At 42.5% G+C, this 26,649-nt stretch overlaps 1 protein-coding gene across 33 annotated transcripts in view; it reads right to left on the bottom strand.

Annotated features, from left to right (window-relative positions):
- fnbp1b (formin binding protein 1b) overlaps positions 1-26,649 on the bottom strand; it is a 77,312-nt gene that overhangs the window by 15,918 nt on the left and 34,745 nt on the right. For 15 of the 33 annotated variants that reach the window (XM_085792826.1, XM_085792830.1, XM_085792821.1 and 12 more), the window contains exons 5-10: positions 21,402-21,464; positions 17,553-17,657; positions 10,738-10,866; positions 9,225-9,371; positions 6,029-6,220; positions 4,049-4,237 (exon numbers count right to left, since the gene is read on the bottom strand). In XM_085792826.1, coding sequence (XP_085648952.1) covers positions 4,049-4,237; positions 6,029-6,220; positions 9,225-9,371; positions 10,738-10,866; positions 17,553-17,657; positions 21,402-21,464 — 825 coding nt within the window. The remainder of the gene's footprint in view (positions 1-4,048; positions 4,238-6,028; positions 6,221-9,224; positions 9,372-10,737; positions 10,867-17,552; positions 17,658-21,401; positions 21,465-26,649) is intronic. The other 18 variants (XM_085792841.1, XM_085792839.1, XM_085792838.1 and 15 more) reach the window with 3 other exon arrangements.

The following is a 26,649-nucleotide window of genomic DNA, read 5'->3' as shown; positions in this document are numbered from 1 at the left end:
TACAATTATTGTCAGAGAAATAATCATTAATCGTTATTACGTTTATCACGATATTATGCATTAATAAATTTCATAACACTATGAATGTGTAAAATCAAATACATTACAAATTATTTACACAAAATAGTTTAAGGGTCTATTCATATAGGACCAATTATTAATCCCCCAGGGTAAATTCTTTCAATATTCAAGTCATTAATTGTCATCTATACCAAATGTTTAAAGGGATAGTTCAACATTTTCAATATCAAATTGACCCATTGCCATAATCCCTATAGTCATAGCAGTAGGTTCGTTACCTTTAATTGTCGGTGCAAGCTATTTTTAGAACGGCGGAGCAGAGCCGTGAGCTGCTCAGAGCTACGCTACGGAGGCTAATGGGATTTCTTGGTTTCCCTCATCAAACTCATCAAATACACAATCCAACAACTCCAAAACGCTCTGGTGGACAAGTTGTGAACTGCACATTCACCACGCTATGAGATGATAACTAAATTTTTTATTAAACTGTTTTTATTTTCCTTTTTTCAATGAATGAAACAAATAAAGTAAACTAAACTAAATTCTTTCATTGAAGTCTTTTTTTTCTGAGTCAATGAGCTTCCTCACTACAACAGCGAGCAGCAGTGACAGTGTTTGCTGCTGCTGAGTGACAGGAAGAGCGACTGACCAGCTTCCTGTGTGCACAATCCACTGTCACAACAACCCTGCTTTGATTAATTAGTCTGTGATAACAACTCTTTTATATATTTTATATTTTAAGTATTTTTCTTGCCTTCTTCTTTTACTTGTGTTTTATATGTTTTATGTTTGTTTGTTTTTTTCCTCTCTCTTCTTTTTAGTAGTTCTATTAGAATGTATGGAGCAGCTGACATATGAATTTCCTTCCGAATTTATAAAGTATCTATCTATCTATCTATCTATCTATCTATCTATCTATCTATCTATCTATCTATCTATCTATCTATCTATCTATCTAGGAGTCCCGCGGTCTAAGACCACATGCTACAGGAACAGTTTTGTTCCTGCTGCTGTTTCTCTTTTGAATAAGTTGTAGTGCAGTTTACTTTTTACTTAAACTTATTCGCTGGTCCTAACATGTTATATTACATTGACATTCTGTGTCCTTTGTTCTGTCTTTTTGTTAAATGTCATGTCCTCCTACTGCAAAACAAATCTACCTACCTACGGGTATTAATGAAGTAACCTGACCTGACCTGAAACCATCCAAAGCTTGTGCCGACACCCTGTGCACAGTCAGCTAAATATAAGATACTATAGCGCTGGTGACAGAAGCGTTAGCGCTAGTTTAGCTCGCTGTGACCAGATGGACGCCGGCCTGTTGGTCCCCTACAACAGTTTGTTCACAGGCTTCGGTCCAGACTGTCTGTGCCAGTGAGGCCGCTGGACCTCATGTCTTTCACCTTCTGTTGTCTTTTGTTTACCTACAGTATATTTAACATTATATATGATGCTTATCTCCCCCACACAAATAAAAACAAAAAACAAGAAGCAGCTCTATACTGCAGCATACATGTCCTCTAAATCAAACAACATCTATATACATGGAAAACAGAAATAACTGCCATGAGACATGCAAAAGGAGGTATGGAGAGGTGAGCTACAAATAAATAAACTCTGAAGAGCTTTAACCTCCCATCGATTCAGAAATAAATCACTTAACCTTTTACTGTTGCTGTGAATTGTTGCAGTAAGGTCAAACGTCAAAATCCTTTCAATCTACGTCTGCTTGAACACAATGAGTCTGATTTTTTACTTTGAACGTTTTTTTTGTTTTTTTTATCGCTCTGCTCGAGAGTTGTTGCAGCACTTCCGCTTTGAGAAACGGGCACTTCCTGCTAGATCAGTCTGACGCTAGAGAAAGAAAAAAAAATACACGCTTCCCTCTTTTTCTCTGCTGCTGCTGCTGACCTTCGATCATTTCCTCCATTACGCTCACACACACACACACACACACACGCATGCACCGCAGCGCCGCATATTGTTCTGCGGCCTTTTCAGACGTCACTTTAGCGACCGATTTGGAGCGACTGCTGACTGTGACCCCCTTTTTAAAAATATGAGTAAACAAAAAGCTTCATATGCAAGAGGGAGGGGGGAGGTGGACCGGAAGGAACACGTGAGCTGACGCCTGTTCCTGAGGTCAGGGAGAGCTGGATAACGGGAAAGGCGCGGCGGCGATGACACCATCCTCCCCCCGCCCCCCCACCAGGACCCTGAGCTGGTGCTGATAAAGCCACCCACACAGGAAGCTTTCTAAAAAATGACCCTCTTGCTGCCATATCCACACAACCTCAACTCTATCACATCATATTTAAAAGGATAGTTCAACATTTTGGCAAATTGGCCCATTGCTATAATCCCTATAGTCATAGCAGTAGGTTTGTTACCTTTATTTGTCGGTGCAAGCTATTTTTAGAACGGCGGAGCAGAGCCGTGAGCTGCTCAGAGCTACGCTACGGAGGCTCATTCTGGGGATTTCTTGGTTTCCTTCATCAAACTCATCAAATACACAATTAAATCCAACAACTCCAAAACGCTCTGGTGGACAAGTTGTGACCTGCACATTCACCACGCTATGAGATAATAACAGAACGTTACGAAAGAGTTGTTTTAGAGGTAAATTCATGCAAAACCACTGATCTGCGTTCCCATTGGGGGCAGTTTTTCAGCAAGCAGTCTCTGCATTTGCCTCTAAAACAACTCTGGTAACGTTCTGTTATTATCTCATAGCGTTGTGAATGTGCAGGTCACAACTTGTCCACCAGAGCGTTGTGGAGTTGTTGGATTGTGTATTTGATGAGTTTGATGAGGGAAACCAAGAAATCCCATGAGCCTCCGTAGCGTAGCTCTGAGCAGCTCGCGGCTCTGCTCCGCCGTTCTAAAAATAGCTTGCACCGACAATTAAAGGTAACGAACCTACTGCTATGACTATAGGGATTATGGCAATGGGACAATTTGCCAAAATGTTGAACTATCCCTTTAACTTCTTCTTCTTTTCCTTATGTGACGTGCAAAAAAATAAGAAAAAAAGAAAAAACCCAAAACAAAAACAATCTGCCTCCAGCACAGACTGCAGAGAAGTGCGCAGGGAGCTACTGCTGCAGTCTCCATGCTACTGCCAAGACTGCTCAGGCGTCTTGCTAGTTTATTTCAGGAGGGGAGGTGGGAGGTGGGAGGTGGGAGGGGAGGGAGGAGAGGTGGATGAAAGCACAGTTAATATGAAGGATGAGGGGACGAGATGGAGAGACTGCTGCTGGTGTCAGTCAAACAAGAACCACGGATTCAGAGTTATGCGCTACGTAAAAAAGCATGCTAGAGAAGCGTAAAAAGGGCCCGAGCGATGTATGGGTGGAGCACGGAGGCCTTTTCTGTCTCTGATTGGACCAATTTTATTGATTATATCAATTTAAATTAATCAATTTTTGAAGGCAGGAAGTGTGAAAATGCCTCACTGCAAAAACTCAAAATCTTACCAAGAATATTTGTCTTATTTCTAGTCAAAACAATCTCATTATACTTAAAATAAGACTCATCACATTAAAAGTAGCTTGTTTTTAGACACTTTTTAACTTATTTCAAGCATATTTTCACTTGAAATAAGTAGAAAAATCTGATAGTGGAGCAAGTTTTTCTTTCTTGCTTTCACTGGCAGATTTTTCTACTTATTTTAAGTAAAAACTTGTTTGAAACAAGTGAAAAGATCTAAAAACAAGTTAATTTTTAGGTGACAAGTCTCATTTTAAATGAAAATAGATCAGTTTTGACTAGAAATGAGACATTTGGACAAGAAATAAGACAAAGATTCTTGGAAAGATTTTGAGTTTTTGCAGTGCTGTCTCCGTAGAGATGCAGGATGTTACAGGTAGTTACAGGTGTTGTGTGTCTCTTCACCCATACAGCGCAGCAGGTACAGAGCTCAAATACAAGAAGTACGGACACACACCACACACACATTTATATACATTACACACACACACGTGCACAAAAAAGCTTGCTGGACACACACACACACACACACACTTACCCCTCGCCTCAGGCTCCGGAGGCAGTGCATTTTGGGTTTGGAGGCCATGAAGTCGTTGAGGCGGTGGGAGAGGGGCTCCTTGTGCTGCTTGGGAGACTGGGGGTCGTTGGGAACAGCAGAGGGTGAGGGCGGGGATGAGGCTGGGGGGGCAGGTGGGGGCTGGTGGGGGGATGTTAACAGGGACATAAGCTACCAGTAAGAGAGGGAGCCGTGACGGAGGAGGAGGAGGAGGAGGAGAGAGGAAGAGGAAGAGGAAGAAGGAGAAGAAGAGGGGGTCGAGAATCCAACGAAAAAGAGGAAAAGGAGGAGGGAACACAAAACGAAATAAATAAGCCTCCTACAAATATTAAAGAAATTAACACACAACATAAAAAAAACCCAACAAACAGGAACGTAAGAGACAAAACCTAGTGAATCAGTCGTTACGTCGTCGTGGAGAGAAAATAAGTTAAAATAAGAGTTAAAAACAACACAAAACGTAACATAAACATTGAAATTAAAAAAAACAGAACGGTTAAATAAAGAAGAAAAAACAAAAAACAACAAACCAGAGTGAGTAGGAAGCGAATAAATGTGTTAAAGCAAGCGGCTGCAACGAAGCAAAAATAGCAAAGAGTATCAGTCAAAGCGCATGCAGGCTTCACTTTAGAAACTTTTTCTTTTTTATATTTCCCTCCGACCTCATCGCAATCCACCACCACACCCCCCCTCCTAACCTCCCCACACGGAAACCAGCAGCTGGATTTGAGGTCATCATCATCATCATCATCATCATCGTTCAATTGCTTATCGGACATCTGACTGCACAACTCATCGACCGGTTGCAGAGGAGTTACAGGAGATGAAGCAGAGACCAGAGACCAAGAGACCAGGTCTGAGATGCTGCACACACACTGCGCCATGCATGAGCGAGTGAGTCAGTCAGAGAAAAAAACCCTTGTTTTCAAAATAAGAGCCTGAGAAAAGAAAAAACCCCGGTTTCCTTAAAAGCTTTTATACTGAAATGTCAGTATAAGGTTTGCATTTGTGTGCGTTTTCTGTTATAGTATTTGCATGCAGGAAGTGTATGTGTGTGAATGTATAGTGTGCGTTTTGCTCCCAAGTGCATTTTATGTTATGTTATGATTGGGAGTTTTAAAACACCATTTTCTGCACACACACACAGCTGGGGGGGTTTCTCTGCTAGCATTGCACACATTTGTTTCCAGCCTTCTTCTTCTTCTTACACACACACACACTCACAGATACACAAACACACAAACAGAGCCAGTTACTCACTCATGCTCTGATCTAATTCAATACCAACAGTGCCACCAGCCCATAAGACGGTCAGAGGTCAGTTTGTGTTTGTTTTTTCAGAAGCAGGAAACTGAAGGAGGCTACTCGAAGCCGATCACCAGTCAATGGAGGAAACAAAAAAACAAAACAACAAAAAAACAAAAACGTTGAAGGGAGACGGTTAACTTCAGATCATCGTTAATATCTGCCAGATGAGTCCATCCACAGGTTGAAGGCAGAAATGCATTAGTGTGCGTTATATTACAGAAGAGGAGGAGGAGGAGGAGGACGGCTCCCCAAAACAAATAAAAAAATTAAAAATCGGTGAGGGTGATTGCCGGGGGGGCGGAGGGGGGAGGAGGTAGGTATAGGTAGAAATAACGGGTGGCAAATAATAACAACAAAAATGGCAACACCAACTGGCAACAGAGTTCTTCAGCTTAACGAAAGAAACCTACGCAAAAATGAAACTAAAATTAAATACATAGCCACTGCTAGAGCAATGTAACATTGAACACATATAGATATGTAACGCTGTAGCCATAGAGACATAACCAACGGAAAAACAAAGTAACAACCTATAATAATAAGAATAATAATAAAAATGTGACCTCCACATGTGCAGAACCAAAAAATCCCCTTTACAACCAAAGTGAGGCCACGTGGTGCGTTCAGGTGCTGCTGCGTGTGTTCATGTGTTACCTTGTTCTTGTTCTTAATGAAAGGCCACAGTTTGCCCTTGGTCTTGCCGGCGGGCTTCTCTTTGCCTTCCCGGGTGTTGGACAGGCTGGTTTCGGACGCCGTCCTCTTCATGGGCTGGCCGTAGTCCTCGAACTCCACGTCGCCTGGGGGCTCGAACCCGGACTTGTACGACTCCACCACCTGCTTCGAGTCCTATAGTCGGACGGGGGGAAATCACAGCAGTCAGTCGGGACGTTTGCATGCAACAGAGAACAGGGAAAATCGAATAACTTAAAATTATTTTTACTTTGTATGGTATTATTTTAGTAATCTGTGTCTTTTTGTGTTGTATTGTACTTCCCTTCTAATGGACCATGAGTTTGCAATAAAGATATGAATGAATGAATGAATGAATGGATGAATGACGGTGTCTGCCTCCTCAACGTAGGTGGCGATATGCGTCGTTTCAGTGGGTTAATACAGACCTCAGAAGAAAAAAAAGGAAATACAAAATGTAGAGTTCTCAACTTCAGGCCGGATTCGGACTGAAAACTCATCTTCTCTCCGGTGAAATGCACTGACGCCGCTTATTAAAATTGTATTTTCTTTGCCGGATTCAGCCGGTTTCTGTGCCACACTTTGCCACATCTTTACTGTTGTGAAGCATGCGCACATGAATTGTCCGGTTTCAGTCCGATTTAAGGTCCAGTGTGTAATAATTGTCAAGGTTTATTGGCAAAATCTGAATCTACTACCCATGAATTGTGTATAATCGCTATAAAATAAAATTTGTTTGGTTTTCGTAGCCTTACAATTCTTCTTTTATATAAATACATATAGCAAGGGTCTTGCTTTAGAGAGTGTCGCTATTTTGCACCGCCATGTTTGTACGGCAGCTTGAATGGAAAATCCAGCCAACCAGAGAGCGCGTTTCAAGAGTTTTGCATTCAAGAAGAAGGAGGAGGAAACAGCAGACATATCTGTAATGGTTTAGATCTTCACCTCATTGCTCCATGCTCCTGAAATACTCCCAGTCGTGGTAAACAAGTTTTTTTGTCCACCGTCACTTTGCCGACGGGAGGGGTGAGTGCAAGCGTCGGCTGCAATCTAGAATCTGAACGCTGGATATCACGGTTTTCGCCCCATTTTACACACTGGACCTTTAAGGGGAATCCAAGCTGAAGAAAATTGTTTTCCAATCTCATCATCTGGGTGTCTTTGTTGGATCTGGAGAAGTCCAGTAGGCTATTAGTAACGCGTTTACATGCACTTCAGTTGTCCAGTTACAGTCGGATTAAGGCCATAAATGGGTTTTTATAACTGAGTGACAGACTTATTCATGGTATGTTTTTTAACTTTACAGCCATTTAAAAAAAAACTTTGAGGTTTCTGTTTGTTTGCATTGTCCAGCTAATCAGCAGCTCTGCAGATAAGATGCAGCAGCACAATGGAGGCCTGGGCCCGGTGTTGTTTAGAGTATAGTAGAGTCCTGTCTGATAAGAGTGAAGAGCGAGCGAGTGAGTGAGTGTGTCATGAAAGGAAAGGAAAGAGGACTTCAGGGAACGTCGTGATTCAGTCCGTCGGCCAGAGAAGATAAAGAAAAAGAGGAAAAGACCTAAATCTGTCAGGCAGGAGTTATGACGACCAGCACACAGAGTGGTCGGGGGACGCGGTCAGACACAGGAAGAGACGCATTAATCAAGTAGCAGTGCGCATCGACCTATCTGCACTGATAAGGGGGGGAGTTGGGGAGCGGGGGGGGTCAAAGATCTGCTCTTGTGCAATGTATATACTACATGAGAAGAAGGAGAAGAAGAGGAGGAGGCAGTGAAGCAAAGGAGCATGTGATGTGTTATTTCCCCGCTGTTGTTTACTGCAGCAGACAGTCACAGGCTGGAGTCATCTCCCTGGAGCTGGGCCATGCACACACACACACACACACACGCACTCACAGTACGCGATCCCTGAGGATACTCTTGTTTTTTTTTCTTTTTTGTGTCATACGGCAGGCGGCCAACATGTGACATCTCAATATATCACACTGCTCATTTTCTGTTGAACGCCGGAGAATCCTTTCGTTCTTTTCAGGCAGCCAAGAAATTAAATAACGATAATAAACCACAGGAGAAACTATTATGGCTTCAGAGGAGTTTTTAAAATCAAAACAGAAAAGGCTCTGGTCCAAAACTAAAGGAAACACAGTGATTGACCTCCTCCTAATGTGCAGGTATCATTGAAAAACACTGTATTAGCCACTCCCATATCTAATATAAGGCTACAGTCTGTAGCCAATTAGCATAACTTAGCATAAAAAGAGCTCACCTTGCTGATGCTAACAGTAGTAAATCTTCCAACTTGCACCTTTAAAGCTCTTTAAATGCAAACAACAACATATGGTGAGTGAATAAATTCGCCTTAAATCTGCTGACAAGTTAAGATTCACAGTCGGCTGCCCCTCTGTGTCTTTATTATGCTAAGCTAACTGGCTGCTCACACACAGTAGCTTCTAATGCACAGCAGACGTCGAAGGGAGTAATACCACGATTCATTTTGAAAACAAGTAATTGTGACATCCCTACTACACACAGGTTAAAATTACATTTTCATTTTCTAATCTTCAGTGGCGTCTTTTATCACACTGCTGCAGCTCCTGAGTGTTTGTGTGTTTTAAACCTCACACCTCCAGGTAATTTCTCTCAGAGCTGAGATAACCACGATTACATCATCGTTATTTTTTTTTTATTATTTTTTTATTTTTTTAAGTCTTTGGAAATCTCCCCTTCAGAACCACAGGAGACTTTATCCCAACTGTTTTCACAGGCTGAGGAGTAAACAAAGCCAGTTAACCACCGGACCTCCTCGGTAAAATCATCAGAGGGCCCCTGTACGAGGGGGGAGAGGAGGGGGAGGGGGGGGACTGTGTGTATTTATAGCATCACAAAATCCTGAGAGGAGTTCATGGGGGAATATACAGCGTGTGTGTGTGAGTGGCACATTGATTTCCTCACTATAAAGGAGGTCAACACATAAAACTGAATCTTTTTATTCAGCTTTTCTCTCTGCTACAACACAGGTGGGTCCAGCAGCCCACCAGCACACTAAATCAGTGGTGTGTGTGTGTGTGTGTGTGTGTGTGACTGACAGCTTGGCTGAGTGAGTAATATGTCCCACATGGTGCTCTATGTGTGTGTGCATGTGTGTGTGTGTGTTTACTCACGGTCTTGGGCTCGATGGACTCGGCGGCTTTCGTCATGCCGTCTAAACACTTCCCCACGATGGGCAGCACCTGGCGGTCCACGTCCGCAAACGTCTTCATGCACACTCCTATCCTCTCGATGCGCTTCTCCTCCATGTCTTGAAGTTTCTACGTAAAAAAAAAACCACATAGAGTCATGTGTCATGTTGCAGAATGAAGTGATGATCTGCTGCTTTGAAAATGAAAAAACTAAACTTGGAATGAAACTGGAGGAAGGAGAAAGAGGCGCCTTTTGATATCGAGCATCAAAGATTTAACATCTGGAACGTCCCTAATGCACTTTCCATCTCCCCCCCCCCTTCTTTTTAAAGGGATAGTTCAACATTTTGGAAAATTTGGTCCATTGCCATAATCCCTATAGTTTTAGCAGTAGGTTTGTTACCTTTAATTGTCGGTGCAAGCTATTTTTAGATGGCAGAGCAGAGCCGTGAGCTGCTCAGAGCTACGCTACAGAGGCTGATGGGATTTCTTGGTTTCCCTCATCAAACTCATCAAATACACAATCCAACAACTCCAAAACGCTCTGGTGGACAAGTTGTGACCTGCACATTCACCACGCTATGAGATAATAACAGAACGTTACCAGACAGAGTTGTTTTAGAGGTGAATACAGAGACTGCTTGCAGAAAAACTGCCGCCGACAGAAAGGCGCATCAGCGGTTTTGCATGAATTTCCCTCTAAAACAACTCTGTCGGATAACGTTCTGTTATTATCTCATAGCGTGGTGAATGTGCAGGTCACAACTTGTCCACCAGAGCGTTTTGGAGTTATTGGATTGTGTATTTGATGAGTTTGATGAGGCAAACCAAGAAATCCCATTAGCCTCCGTAGCATAGCTCTGAGCAGCTCGTGACTCTGCTCCGCCGTTCTAAAAATAGCTTGCACCGACAATTAAAGGTAGCGAACCTACTGCTATGACTATAGGGATTATGGCAATGGGCCAATTTGCCAAAATGTTGAACTATCCCTTTAATATTTGACTCTTCACTTCAGAAGTTGATGGTGAATGTGTGGAAAAACTTTCACCTCGTCTCAGACTCACAACATCTGTCAAAAAGCAGCGCACACAACAACAAACAGCTCTGTAGCTGCACTCTTTATAATAATAATGGCAACATCGTTACCATCAGTGTTTCCCACATGTGGAGGATTTATTTTTAGTTGCTGACCCAGAGGGGAGTGAGTGTATGGGTGGTGGTGGGGGGTGGCCGGAGAATAGCACTGTATTCACAAGCGAACTAATGATCGCACATGAATGCACCTTTGTGGCCAACTTTTCAATCAGTCTGCACTTTCAGCTGCATTTGCACAAAAACAAAACACAAAAAAACAAAAAAACACTCGGGTGGAGTCGACCTCATAATCTGATGTGTGGGAAACGCTGATTACCCATAAATACTGTATGTAGAAGTAGGTTTTTATTTATCTAACAATGTGCATGTTGTGGTGCTTATGTTGTGTTGTGTTGTTTACCTGGAATATGTTGGGGATAATTGTGTAGTAATGGTCGTTCTGCTCCTGGTTGAACTTCTGCAGGTAGGAGGAGTAATCGCCCTTACTGTCGGCAGCCATCTGGTGTCTCATCTGAGCTTGCTGTCGTGCCTGAAGAAAAACAAAAACACACACAGAAACATTGCACGTCAGCGACAACACGCTCCCTCTTCCACGCTCCGATCCAAAGTGTTCCCTGATCACAGATATGGGACACACACACACACACACATACGCAGGCACACACACAGAGCCAGGGCATGAAAAATGTTTTGGTAACACTTTACAATAAGGGTGCCTTAATTAACATTAGTTAGTACATTATTAAGCATTAATTAGCTGTTAACAGATATATTAATAATCAGTATTATGTATTACCTAGGATTAGGAAACACATTAATTAATGTAGCCTATTAGTAAGCAGTTAATTCATGTTTACTACTCAAAGTTAGTTAATAAATTTAAAAGTCAAGTTATCATTATGCATGCATTACACTCAGCATTAATTAACACATTAGTTTATATTTTAATGCTTAATAATGTACTAACTAACATTAACTAAGGGACCCTTATTGTAAAGTGTAGGGTTTTAAAAAACTAAACGAGCTGACACATTTGTGCATACGAGTGTTCATGCATGCTCATCTACACACATAAACAGGGTCACAGGTGCAAATCCAAGTCAGGCAGCAGCAGCAGCAGCAGCAGCCTCTGGCATTAGACTCAATGTAGGCCAGAACAGACATATAAAGGAGGGAGACAACAACAGACACACACAGCCTGCACCGGCTGCAGAGCAGAGCAGAACACAACGCAACACAACGCAGGGATTTGGAGGTTTTGATGACCGCCCGCCCCCGTCTCTCTCTCGCCTCTTTCTGCCGTCGATGATGTCGTTTATTTTAAGCCAGTTGGGTCTCGGGCAGGCAGAGACGCAGCGGGAGCAGCCTATTACAGACCCACGGCAAGCAGATGGAGATGAGATTATCTCAGCTAGACAGCATGTGGGGTGTGTGTGTGTGTGTGTGTATGTGTGTGTGTGTGTAGCTACAGTAAGTGCTCGTATCTGTTTCCTCTTTTTTTCCATCAGATCTGTGTGGCCTGTCTGCACATAAATAGTGATTTCATTTCATCGGTCGGGTCACGATGACAAAGAGTCACCTCGTGAACCTGCGATCGCAATCAGCGTTGGGTTTGCTTGAATAACAGACGAAGCAAAAACAACTGCAGCCTTTTTTTTTCCTTCTTTTGAAACTGTGCGGAAATGTATAAACCCTAAGCCTGATCTAGATTCCCAGTCCTGAGGGAAGTTGATCTGCATCTGAGGCAAGACTCAGTCAGGTCTCTCACACTCACACACTTGCACACATATGGGTAAGTAATAGATGACATAATAGAAGAAGAAGAGGAAGAAGAGGAACAGACAAAAGGTACATTATGTCCAGGCAGCACATGAGGGATGAAGGCAGATGATACTTTCAGTGGAAAAATGATAGTCAATATAAAAAAAAAGAAGCGAATCCAGACCCGAGCTTAAAAAAGCACATGTGAAAAAGTCCAGCTGTTTTAGAAAAAAAAAACCATGTGCAGGCCTGCGAGTGTCGGCGTGGAGACGACGTGTGACAGTGTCAGCGTGCGTACATGCAAAGTGATCAGAAAAAGTTTTGAGAAGTCGCCATGGTAACCTGGCGACAACGAAGAGAGAGAGAGAGAGAAAGAAAAAAACTCGAGACGAGGCGCCGGGTCTGACTCTGCAGCCACATCACTTCCTGTTGTCATATTCTGGAAATTACCGGTTTCACTGTTACTCACATTTCTGCACATGTGCATGCGCATATACATGTGTGTGTCTCTGTATGTCTATGAATACATATATAAATGTGTATTAGTATTATTATTACTATTATTATTACCATTATTAGAATGAAAAAGAGCGGTAGTGAATGGGGGTCGGCATGACGACGCCTCATTGATGCAACAACACGTTCAGCATTTCTCTCATTTCACTGTCGTTACATCACACAGAAAACCTCAGGGTGACACGGTGCCGAGCAGGAGACGGCGAGGCAAGCCACTGATCACGGGCAGACAGGACAGGGTGTGTGTGTCTGTGTGTGTGTGTGTTTGTGTGTGCGTGTCAGACTCTACATGTGTGTATGTGTGTGTGTTTGTACTGACACACAAGTCGAGACAGGGTGTGTGTTCCCACAGATATAGTACGTAACAGACTCTTGTCTTGTCTCGCTGGAACCTACCTTGTGGGAACTTCGCTTCAAGGCATGGCATTAAATAAATATACAAACACACACACACGCACGCACACACACACACACACACACACACACATACACACACACACACACATTCATACACAAACAAAAACAAAGCAAAAAAAAAGAGGGATTGTTAGCCGTTTCCAGCTAAACAAGAAGTCGCCATAGATACACTTCCTGGACCACCAGGCCTGTCGTCAGCCAGAAAGGGGAAGTTGGTATCAACCCTACACACACACACACTTACACACTTAGACACTTTTATACGCACACACACAATAACCACTAAAATACCAGTATTGTTAACCGCTGTCTGGTGCTTTAAGTTAAGGCAATCATCATACAACTAAAGTGTCTGTGTGACTCTACTGTATGTGTGTGTGTCTTTAAGTGTGTGTTTGGGGCCAGGGGGTCCGACTGTCACACGACTGTAAACGAGCTCTGTGGATAATCTGGGCTGTGAATCCAAAACCCCAAATTGAGGGATTTTGTTTGCCAGAGGAGCGGAGAGGGAACAGTTAGAGGTTTTCTGCTCCAGCTGCGGAGAGAAACCACAAGCTCGACCTCGGCTCAGCAAACAGCAGCAGCAGCTCCGTCACGTCAGGACTGAAGCTGCTGCTGCCTGTCAGAATAAACCAACCTCACAGATTCACACTTTAAACCCCTTTATTGTTACTGACAGGTAACTTTGTCGAGGGAGCTGAATGAATGATGTAACTAACTTCTATATATTCTGCTTAAAGGGATAGTTCAACATTTTGGCAAATTGGCCCATTGCTATAATCCCTATAGTCATAGCAGTAGGTTCGTTACCTTTAATTATCGGTGCATGTTGTTTTTAGAACGGCGGAGCAGAGCCGTGAGCTGCTCAGAGCTACGCTACGGAGGCTAATGGGATTTCTTGGTTTCCCTCATCAAACTCATCAAATACACAATCCAACAACTCCAAAACGCTCTGGTGGACAAGTTGTGACCTGCACATTCACCACACTATGAGATAATAACACAACGTTACCAGACAGAGTTGTTTTAGAGGTAAATTCATGCAAAACCGCTGATGCACGTTCCCGTCGAGGGCAGTTTTTCAGCAAGCAGTCTCTGTATTTACCTCTAAAACAACTCTGTCTCATAACGTTCTGTTATTATCTCATAGCGTGGTGAATGTGCAGGTCACAACTTGTCCACCAGAGCGTTTTGGAGTTGTTGGATTGTGTATTTGATGAGTTTGATGAGGGAAACCAAGAAATCCCATTAGCCTCCATAGCGTAGCTCTGAGCAGCTCGCGGCTCTGCTCTGCCATTCTAAAATTAGCTTGCACCGACAATTAAAGGTAATGAACTTACTGCTAAAACTACAGGGATTATGGCAATGGGCCAATTTGCTAAAAATGTTGAACTATCCCTTTAAAGGTACTGAACCTACTGCTATGACTATAGGGATTATGGCATTAGGCAAATTTGCCAAAATGTTGAACTATCCCTTTAGGTTTCCTTCAGCTGCAGGAACTCCATGTAAACAAGACACAACACAACTGTGCCCCCACAAACAAAAAAAAGTCTAAACACAAGTTTCCTCTCTTGTTTTCTCCTCCGACCAACACACATCTGCTCCGTCTCTTCCAGACCTACTTCCACCCAGAGACTTAAAAAAACAAAAAAACAATCTAGGTTGAGGTTGTGACATTTCATCCCCATCCGGTGATAAATACTCGGAGGCCTTTCGTATAATTAGAGGAGTTTGACTCACACAACAACACACATGATCTGTTGTTTTCTGTGGCTGAGCTTCTCGGGCCACATCTGTTTATCAGCTCCAAACAAACTGAGCAGATGATGATTCAATATAAACATGATGTACAACAGCAATGAGCTATTATCTACACTGTGTTATCATCTAAGTGGTATTGAGCCAAAGGACCTTCAGGAACAAGCACACATCTGCACATTCATCCACTTTTTCTACGGACTAAGACTTGATTTAAAGGGATAATTCAACATTGTGGCAAATTGGCCCATTTGCCATAATCCCTATAGTTTTAGCAGTAGGTTCATTACCTTTAATTGTCAGTGCAAGCTGCTTTTAGAACGGCGGAGCAGAGCCGCGAGCTGCTCAGAGCTACGCTACGGAGGCTCATGGGATTTCTTGGTTTCCCTCATCAAACTCATCAAATACACAATCCAACAACTCCAAAACGCTCTGGTGGACAAGTTGTGACCTGCACATTCACCACGCTATGAGATAATAACATAAAGTTACCAGACAGAGTTGTTTTAGAGGCAAATTCATGCAAAACCGCTGATGCAGTTCCCGCCGGTGGCAGTTTTTCAGCAAGCAGTCTCTGTATTTACCTCTGTCTGGTAACGTTCTGTTATTATCTCATAGCGTGGTGAATGTGCAGGTCACAACTTGTCCACCAGAGCGTTTTGGAGTTTTTGGATTGTGTATTTGATGAGTTTGATGAGGGAAACCAAGAAATCCCATTAGCCTCCGTAGCGTAGCTCTGAGCAGCACACGGTGCTGCTCTGCCGTTCTAAAAATAGCTTGCACCGACAATTAAAGATAACGAACCTACTCCTAAAACTATAGGGATTAATTAAACAAAATGTTGAACTATCCCTTTAAAGGAACGGATACGACAGATACAACAAGGGAAGGAAAGCACCTGTTAGAAAAACATAACACAGATAAATAAGAGCAGAATTTCTTTCTTTTTTAAAAAAAAAACCTTTTCACACAATCGGTCTTTTCTATTATTAGTCCTTCGGTTCTGTACAATGGAAATGTGAGTAGGTGGAAGGGAGGAGAGCAGTGGCCGGTCAAAACACCCTCACAGAGGAGGAGAAGCTAATATATCACATCTATAATTTCTCTGTTTTATTCTGGGATCAGTGTTATGCATCTTATGATATTTAGCTTCCGACACGATGCTGCCACAGAATCTAAACTTAGATTTTAAGTTCAATCATTTCTCATCCATAATGTTCTCTCGCTATGGGTTGTAGCAACTTCACCACTTTCATTATAGAGATATGGAAACCCCTGATTATTCACAATAAAGAACTGAAATTTCCCATTTGACCAGCGTATTTGTTTCCACATCTCTACAACGAAGGGGGCGAGACGAACAGGCAAAAAGAAAGAACACACAGACATGATGAACAGGAGAGTGTGTGTGGTAGTTTACGTTGGTACTAGTTGTTCTTTCGATATCCGAGCAAACGCAAAAAGCACCAAGAAACAGGGACTGACCCATCAATAGAAAATGATAAGCAGATGTGTGATCAATGCACAGCGGTATGATCTTTTATAGCTGAGTGACACATCTGACATTTAAAAATAGTTTCTATTATTATTCGTATCATTATTATTATTGTTATAAAAAGAGAGCAAGTACAGAAGGGTTTCTCTTCCTTTTACAGCAACTCTGTGTCTGTGTATGAGTCTTTCATTCTTCCATAAATGGAATAACTGTCATCAAGAAACAACACAACTCTTGTTTCAAGACTTTTTGGAGCTGCTGTGCCGGGGTCTTTCCAGTTGAGTTCAATGTTCGGCCTAAAAGCCTATTGTAGCTCTTTGGCTGTTTGTCCAGCGCTGCAGAAAGGCTCTTTTTATTCGCGCCTTAGATTTGCATAATAATCGGGTCTGAACTGTGTCGACTCGACTCGACTCGACATCGGGAGCTCTGAGCTCTGAGCAGCTGATGAGGCAGCAGGAGCACGCGCTGCTGCTGCTGCTGCTGCTGCTGCTGCTGCTGCTGCTGACTCCCATGATGCCTTGCAGCCGTGGGAGCCGTGCTGTGTGGGTTAAAGGCCTGAGATGATGGGCTTGTTTGATTGGTTGTGACAACAGGAAGTGACATCAGCTGCAGTGCCCAGATAGGGGGGGGGGGGGGGGGGGTTTACAGTTCCTAAGAATCGGACGACGGCTGCGTGTGTTGATTTATCGAAGAGGAGGGGGGAGGTATGATCACAAAAAGACAGGGTAAAAAAAAAAGGGCAAAGCTCATATGTATAATGAATATTCACATGAACACACAAGCCGCACAATGAACACACACACACACACACACATATACACAGTCGTCTTTTGTTGCTAAGGCCCGTACAGCACAGCACAGCAGCAGCAGAGTGTTTGGTGATAATGAGGACTCGGTGCTGCGATCACTGCGCCGCTGAGACAATGCCAGCTTTTTACACACAGGCCCTAACCCCGGCATCCAACACATGGCCGGTCGATCTTTTACTGTCTCTGGAGCTCAGTGGAATGAGGAGTCAGGGCCGGAGCGAGGCGGGGGGTAAGGGGGGAGGAGGGCATGGAGATGTACAAATAAAAAAATTAAAAAAAGAAATGAAACAAGGGGGGGGGGAGGTGATGCTAAGGTGGGAGAGAGAGTGAGGAAAGCCAAGGCAATCAGCATGTGGAGACAAAGCCGTGTTGGAAGCAAATGGGAGGTAACGAACAGTGAGCTGGTGTCGTGTGATTGGCCGGTCGGTCGGTCGGGGGCTTCGAGGTGACACGTACCTTCTCCACATCGGCCTTAGTCACGTTAATGTCAGCGTCCATCTTCTCGAAGTACTGCTGCGCTCTGTCGGCCTCTTTGCAGTCGCGCTCGAACCTCCTTTTACACTGAGAGAAGAAAAAAAAACACTCTAATTAACACACAGCAGTTTCTCTGGTTTTACTATTTATAGATATCTATTTGAGTAGAATAAACATTTTTTGTTTTATTCTATAAACTACTGACAACATTTCTCCCAAAACTTAAATAGAAATATTGTCATTTATTGGCAGAAAATGACAACTAGCTAGTCGAAATAACAAAAAATATGAAGTCTTCCCAGACCTTGAATATGAATAATGAAGGAAAACATGTTCATATTCATTTCTAAGTAACACAACATGAATATTTTAACATAGGAAGAGTTTATAAATCAATCAATTTTTTGTGGAATAATGTCAATGTTTAATCCCAGCAGTGGTTTTTATAATCTTCCTATGAAATCAGATGTGGTTCCGGTAAAATGGGTAGAATGAGTTGTGTTTATGTTGGTATTAAAAAAATAAAAATAAAAAAAAGGAATGAAATGAAATGAGTGCCATACATGTAGAGATTTCCGTGGTTGTAGAATGACCTTTTAATAAGGACGTCATAATGTCTACATATGCGTCATGTATACGTTTACGACGCGACAGGGGTTAGTTAGTTTATGTGGCTGACTGCAGATTAAACAAATGTTTCATAGAGGCAGTTTGTGTTGGGAAAAACAAGCACATTCATCCAGCTCCTCTCTCGACCCCTCCAACTGAACAATCAGTGTTTGTTGGACCGGCAGCGTGCACTCTGAACTCTGCCCATCTCGCCTCGCGCTCTCACAATGGGATCATTGAACAACACAGAGAAGTTTTGAGGAGGACAAGGCAGTTATGCATCTCTCTCTGTCTCCCCCCCCACCCCCCTCGTCAAAGGGGCCAGGCGGAGATAAGAGGTGGTGCTCTGTGCAATCTCTGCCTTCGCTCCTCCACTAAAACAAATACGACAGACGGACGGATGCTCCTGGATCTGCTCTTATCTGCTGTTTTTTTACTACAATGGCCCTACAGCCAAGAGACCAAAAGAAAGACACTTTAAATTCACAATAACACAAAAAAGTGCCTTTATATACAGTGGAAACCGCTTATAGTGATCACGGATATAGTAATGAACCGCTTAAATGGATCAAAAGGCTTGGGACAGAACCATTTCTATACAAATGCTGTTTAAATACTTTGTTTAGGAATCAAGAAATCCGCTTATAGTGCTCATTTTTGGTCATTTTATGAATGAAAACATGTGTACAGCACATGTTGATGCGTCATGTCGCTGGCTGAGCCACATGACTGTCGGTGAGGCGCAACTCTCATTATCACTGGTTGTTTGTGTTGTCTGTCAAAACATGGATGAATGAAACTTATCGACGATTTCTATCGACCGTGTCTTGTAGCCTATTTCTATCGAGGAAAAGTTATTTTGGGATAAATATCATTATGTTTTATCGACCTGTCAGTGACATATTGCCCGTTCATTCATGAGAAATCATCCTGCAACACTCTCAATCAAACAAGGTGGGGAATGAGAAATATGCGGCACTACTGTACAATAGTTCGCTAATTTTAAAAACACAGTTAAATGACTGCTGTCCCTAAGCAACGTGCAGACGGATGTGTTTGGAGCTGACGAGAGGATCGAAAAAAAGAGAGCGAGGCGATGTGGCCGTAGCCGCCGTGATATGATGACCTTGCCGTTTCATTACATATTTCTCATTGAAAAACTAAAAAAGTAGAAAAACACGCACATCCCAAAAAATTGTAGGCCTGGGTGCTGGACTAGAAGGTAAATACTCAATGAAAAGAAAGGGAAGTCCGCACACCAGAGATGGCTCCCATCAATTTATTGTGTAACGTTTCGGGGCAAGCCCTTCAGACATCAAGATCATCTTGATCATCTAAACCAGGGGTATTCAATTAAAATTCATTGAGGTCCAGTTACTAAACTTTCATCCAAGTGAAAGGTCCGAACCTTATAAAGTCCAAATGGTGTCTTATATATAAGCTATAGCCTACCCCTATGTCAAATAAATAAAATCAACGAAGTGCATTTTCATATCTATTGTCAATTTTCAACACAGGAAACATTTAACATAGTGCACTTGTATAGTAAACAACTAGCTTTAAATTATTTTATTTTTTTTACCATGAATAAAAGTAGCCCCCAGGCAAATTAATTTAAGGCCTGTTATTTCAATTAAAGAGAACAAAACAGAATAAATAAGGGGGTTTCCCTGTTTGTTTGTTTGTTTGTTTGTTTGTTTGTTTGGTGCTTTTTTTTTCTTTCTTTTTTTGAGGCCAAGGTGTCAAAAGCATCTTGATAGCTGCACTGTCATTGCATTGTCCCCTTCTATTAAATATGGAGGGAGGCTGAAAATCACAGGATATGTCTGTTCTGTTCTGGTCAGTAGTCCTGAAATAGGTGTTTCTCTTCTACAACACACATTCTACATGTCTGAAGCGACGTCTTCCCGCATACGGGCTTCCTTCTCCTTTCAAACGGGGCAGAGCTCCACGTGAAAAAGTTTACAGACCGAGGGAGAACCCGGGGTCAACACAACACCGGCGGAGAAACAGGAAACAAGCACGTGCACCGAATACGCACCACTACGGCGTCGCTCTCGGTTGTGAGCGCACATGAAAGTAATGGGCTTGTGCGCGCAACAAGAGACCCATCTGAACGGCCCGCACGCGCGCGCACGCACACACACACGCCTAACCAAGGCGGCGACGGCGGCCACAAACGCCCGGTGGCTCGCCTTTGACTTCAGCATCAACTTTTTTTAAATTTTGGAGCAAGACATGCTGTCATCACTCCGTCTCCTTTCTCTTTCCCTCTCTGACGCGCTGGTCGCGCAGGGTAAACAAACGATCTGATTGGCTCAATTGAGTGAAGCTGCAGTATTGACTGGAGCCCGCTGTCCCGTCGGAAAAAAATGCTCCAGGAAAATGTTAACTTATTAGAGATTGGTCTCGGGTCCGGATCAAACCATCACTCGGTCCGGGTCCGGACCGAGGTCCGCCATTTGATGATGCCTGATCTAAACAAATGGCATTTAGATGATGTTCTGCATAAAAAATACAAAAAAATTGGTTATAGTAATCAACCGCTTACTATAACCGCGGTTTCCACAGGACCACATTGAAAAAATGACTACCCTACCCACGTTTGGTATCTTTTTTCCAGCACAACTTCACCTGTATGATGTGACAGTTATTTTTTCAGCTGATTCCTACACTTTTTCCCCGTCTCTGTATAACGACAGATATGCCGAAAGAAATGCAACGTCTGCCCATCCCATCGATCTTTTGCTTTTTGTACTATCAAAATTAAAATCATAATCATATCTCTGCTTTTACAAGATTTAGAGAGTTTTAAATCTGCACTTTGGAGTTAAGTTGACAGCAGCGCTTCAGGGGACTTTTTCCATTACAGCGCTTTAAAAAAAACATCATGTGATCTGATGGCGCCGATGTGATCATTGGCCCTGGAGGATTTTAAAAAGTGACGAACATGACTGGGACTTCTTGTTCTATTCCTAATTGTGACTTTTAAAGTGAAAAGTGAATATCATGTGAATCCAGGCAGGTTCATCACTGTTTTTATGGGGATAAATTCTGATTATGAAGTGAGGGATGATGGGTTCACGGGTTGACCAGAGAAGTTAATGTTATGCTAATCAGCTAACCATGTGCATTTATTCAGAAACTATCGATAAAATCATATTTTTGTCTTTCAAATACCTCCTTCCTGGTGTTATATACATTGTGCATCATCACACTCACCGATTCCAGCTGTTTCCACGAGCTCTCGATGTGCTGCTGCGCCTTACGCCCATCATGGAAGTGCTGTACGAAAGAGTTGGGAGAAGAAAGAGAAATTAAAATTAAAAAAAACACACAAATTATCATCTTGTTCGCTTGTTGGCTTAAAGGGGGATTTAAAAGCAGCAGGTGAACCCGACCTTGACACAGTCCGGGTGATAAATTACAAGCAGTGGGAATCAGCAGAGTCTCAACCATACCATTAAACACTCACTGCATATTACTCACAGCGACAGGAAAAGTATTAATGCGAACTGGGGAAAGTAGGGCAAATTCAAATAGATAGATAGAAAAATTATGACCACATAACCCACAAGCTTAACTCCCAGAGATTTGTGTGAGCTCGCGCAGATGGCTGGACGTCCATTTGATTAAACAGACACCAAATCATCAGCAGTTCAACACAGGTGCATAAACACTGTGGGTTTATGAAAACTCAAACTCACAATAAATCATCAACCAACAGAGAAATAATCAAGTAGAAATTCCACAAAAAAAACCAAAAAAAAAAACAGATCCATTCTGCTGTAGCTTTAGTAACTAATGACAACCCAGGGATCAGACGCTGTTTTATTTAACTTTAACAAGGTTTATCCTCATGTATACATATAGATTATGGAGTAATAGCAGTAAATACAACACACACACACACACATACATTCAGTCCAGAAAGACAGTGAATCGGTTTGTATTAGCTCCTCTCACAGCGTGTGTCGATGTGTGGCGATGTGGGGGATTTCCTAAATTTATCTAAACGGCCACAGTGTGTGTGTGGTTAACGTTGGTGCTTTTGGGTGTAACGCTGTCAAACCAACAGTCGGTTGGTGATCCCCTGACTTTTCCTCTGACGTCAGGTCAAACCTTCAATCTGTTCAACGCTTCATAAATAAAACGAAAGAGGAGACTTGTGTCATCTAATAAACACAAATCGATGCCACTCTTCAATGTAAATATGTGAGAGACACTTTTAATGAACATTAAAGTATAAAAGGAGGCTGTTTACTATAGGGAACTTTCCTACTTTCAATCTTGAGACTAATTCTTTTTTTTTTCTTTTTTTTTTTTAGACTAATTCTGCTTAGAAACGTACAGAAATTCTCGTGATAAAGTGGAAATCAGACGCCCGCACCCCCCTTCCAATTAAAATGTGCCTTTGTGAAATAAATAGCTGTGTGCCCCTCGAGATAAGAACTTATTGGATGCAGAAAAGAAGTAAGACTTTCAATTAAATAAGGCAGCCATTTTTAATTTATATGGAAAGGTTGACTAATTTCCCTGTTTTGGAGCTTGACTTGACTTGATCTCTATATCTACCATTATTGCATCTATCAGGGTTCCTACACATTTGAAATTTCCAAATTCCATACTTTTTCCAGACCCTAATTTCTAGACTTATTGGTAAAAAAATTCTAATAATTTGTGATATATAAGTAAATAGTTGTGCATTATATAGAAAAAATCATGCAATTATTCATCTGTTTTCATTATTCTGAATGTGTATGCCATTATATAACCAAATAATTTCCAGGAGATTGTAGCTATAGGTACAATAGATAGTACGATAGTACGATAGTACGATAGATCGATAGATTGATAGATAGATTTTATTATTAGACTCAAGGTCCATTAAAAAAACAAGCATACAAAAATTAACCCAAATAACTTCAGATAAGACCAAACCCATATAAATATTAAGTTAAATATATATTTCCACACAATAATTTCCATTTTCCATACTTTTCCATACTTGCATAGGAACCCTGTTTATCCTGTCATTGTGCAATGTGCTTAATGTTCATTTCATTTTTACTTTGCCACCTTGCGGGGTATTGACTTAGATTTTGTCTTGTCAGTTGGTAGTTAACTGTAACTTTGTTGCTAAAAAAGTCAAAAATCAAAAAAAAAAGGAGGCAGGTATTGTAATATAGGGGATGGGGGGGGGGGGCAGTGGATTCTGGGAAAACCCAAATGTGGCAGAGTGGCCGAGGCGAGGTGGCAGCGCTAATCTAAACTCACAGACTGTGTGTTTTTATAAACGGGCCTCACTTGGACGGTCGGTCGCGCTCCACCAGGAGAGCACAGGACTTGGCCTGGAGGCAGAGCTCTGTGTGTGTGTGTGTGTGTGTGTGTGTGTGTGTGTGTGTGTGTGTGTGTGTGTGTGTGTGTGTGTGTGTCTATATGTGTGTGTGTGTGTGTGTGTGTGTGTGTGTGTGTGTGTCAGCCAAAAAATCCCCGGGCAAAGTGGAAATCCAGATCTGTTTTTCAATTAGTTTGCGATTAAATCGAATCTTTAAAAAAAAATGATACGAAATTTGTGATTCCTATCCGGTTGCTCCTGCTGTCACGTTAATCTGCTATTTAAACAAAACGAAACAAATAATGGAGATCAAATTAAAAAAATAAGGAAAAAAACGCTACAGGGGCTTTGCTCGACCATCAATGGGAGGTTGCCCCTGGTTACGGCGCCTGCGGAAGCCGGCGACTGAGCTGAATATCGATGCTGTCGCCATTCAGCCGCTTATAAAGAACAGAAAGCTGCAGCTTGTACTTCTCTGGAATTTCAGCACTTGGACAGCACAAGGAAGTCCTCAGTGCTCTTTGTGTTAACTCTCACACACACACACACAATTACACACATTTACACACAAACACAAACAAGAGATGTGAAATTAAGACTCGATGCAAAAGAGGGCGTGAAAGGTTAATCCCACCTGAATACGAGTGGACATGAGAGCAGTTAGTGAGAGTGGCGCTCTGGTTCACCTCAAGCTTCTCGCACTTCTCATTTCCCCAAGTTTCACGGGAAGCTGCACGAAATGAGGAAGCGCTCCGCAGTTTCAGAGGAAGTATTTGAGGCTCAAACAGAAAATGGGACATTGTGTGTGTGTGTGTGTGTGTGTGTGTGTGTGTGTGCGTGGAGCCAGGACAGTGAAGTCCTCGAGTGTATCATGTGTTTCATTGTTTTAAAAAACTGTCTCTGAGACCTTGACCTTCAGATTCCTGCTCGATGTGATGTGAGCGATGATCTGAACTCTAAAAATGTCTCAGTCAGCGTTGATAAGATGCAGCGAAGATGCCGCGGAGGCTTCGCAGCACAGCCCGGGCGGTGGTGACGTCATTGTTAGTGTGAGGCATAGGCCTACTTTCAGCCAAATATTTGTCTCCATAACAACATTTCTGAAAAAAGAAAAAAAGAAAAAAAAAATCCAACATATCAAACCGCCTGCATCAACAAAAACCTTCCCGTCGCTATGAAGACGAACAAACTACACTGACACTCTTCCCCAAACAATCCTGCTGGAAGGAGGATGGAGGAGGAAGGAAAGCAAACAACAGACACATGCGCCTCGTTTCATTCACTTCACTCGGCCAATCAGACGTCAGGGATGGAGGTGGATAATGAACGCTGCTGCAGATGTGCTGCAGCGTTCGGTCCGGCTGTGTTTAAATTCACAGGGTGTTTTTTTTTTTTTGCAGAAATGCACAAGAAAAAGTAGAGCAGACGGCACCCCTCACTCTTCTCTTTCTTCCACACTCGTCCCTCTCTCTGCATGTGACGGCTGCTGCTGCCGGCGCTGTCAGGGACATCTGGGCGGCTCCAACAGGTCGCTGACCTGAAGCCGCCACTCTCAGTTACCACCGTGTGTGACAGACAGAGAGCCAGAGAGAGAGAGAGAGGATTTAACATGCCAACAACAAATTCTGTCTTTTAAAAGCGGTGGCTGTGAAATCATCATTATCCATCCAAATATATTAGACCAGACACAGCAGATGCAACATTTACTTAAAGGGATAGTTCATTTCATTTTGGCAAATTGGCCCATTGCCATAATCCCTATAGTTTGAGTTGTTTTAGAGGTAAATACAGAGACTGCTTGCTGAAAAACTGCACCTGACTAGAATATGCATCAGCGGTTTTGCATACTTTCTGGTAACGTTCTGTTATTATCTCATAGCGTGGTGAATGTGCAGGTCACAACTTGTCCACCAGAGCGTTTTGGAGTTGTTGGATTGTGTATTTGATGAGTTTGATGAGGGAAACCAAGAAATCCGCCGTTCTAAAAATAGCTTGCACCAACAAATAAAGGTAACGAACCTACTGCTGTGACTATAGCAATTATGGCATGGCAATGGGCCAATTTGCCAAAATGTTGAACTATCCCTTTAATAAATGGAAGCAGCAGCCCAGTCTGTGAATGTGCTGTGACTACTACTAGAGTCTAGATGCAGATCTCCATTAAATCCCATGTTAAAATGTCCAATTTTAAAGGGGAACTATGCAAGTCTGGTTGCTTTACCTCTGTTTTTCAAACCCTCCTCTCTATGTGCATTTGTTTTCAACAAAGCCGGTGAGAAATCAATCCATGGAGCGGTGGATAACGTTATATATCATGTACGATGATAAACAAGAGATTACAGGTTATGGGGCACGTTTGTGTCAACAAGGGTGTGTTTTCAGCCAAGAGACGCTAGGTGGAAGTCATTGATTTAACCATCACAATTACTCCAAAGCTGTTTAAATAAAGTAAAACATGTAGAATAGTTAAGCTAGAAATCCTGCATAGTTCCTCTTTAATAAAGGGAAGCAGCAGCCCAGTCTGTGAATGTGCTGTGACTACGTCCTCAAAGACAAAGTAAATTCTTCAATAAGCTTCCTGTGGTCCTGCACATGCGGCGACCACTGAGGCTGCAGTTCCTTTAATGGCCACTTGAGTCTGGAGTCACTCTCCAAAGACTCCCATGTTAAAATGTCCAACTTTAACAGAGATAATCATGTTCACAGCCTGTTACTGAAAACTATTTGCTCTATTTCTACAACAGAAAACAACAAAGACTCATGTTCCTCATGCTCCTTCAGGCTCTCCTCCTTCTTGTTATTGTGTCACCGTATCTCCAGCTGCTGCTGCTGTTACAACAGTATCTGTTTCTGCCTTATCTGCCTCTCCAGTGTTGTAGCTCTGCTCCTATCAGACCGAGCCGAGGTGGGAACACAGTGCCGCTCCGCAAAAAACGCAGAAACACACAACAGGCTTTCAGCAAAACAAAGAACACAAACTTCTTCTCCCACCGACTGAGGAACAAAAACTCCGGCATGGGAAATATCTTTAAACTTTAAAGTTCACTTGTGCGAACAGGTGCACATGACCGAGCTGTCACTCACTGACGTGATTTGGTTCATAGGAATGTGCACCTGAAAGTCCTGCACAGC

The sequence above is a fragment of the Trachurus japonicus genome, chromosome 12, assembly GCF_045865225.1.
Source record: "Trachurus japonicus isolate A0001 chromosome 12, Traja_1.0".
In the NCBI taxonomy this organism is placed as follows: Eukaryota; Metazoa; Chordata; class Actinopteri; order Carangiformes; family Carangidae; genus Trachurus; species Trachurus japonicus.
The sequence above is the reverse complement of the archived record's forward strand: the minus strand, read 5'-3'. Positions and strand labels throughout refer to the sequence as shown.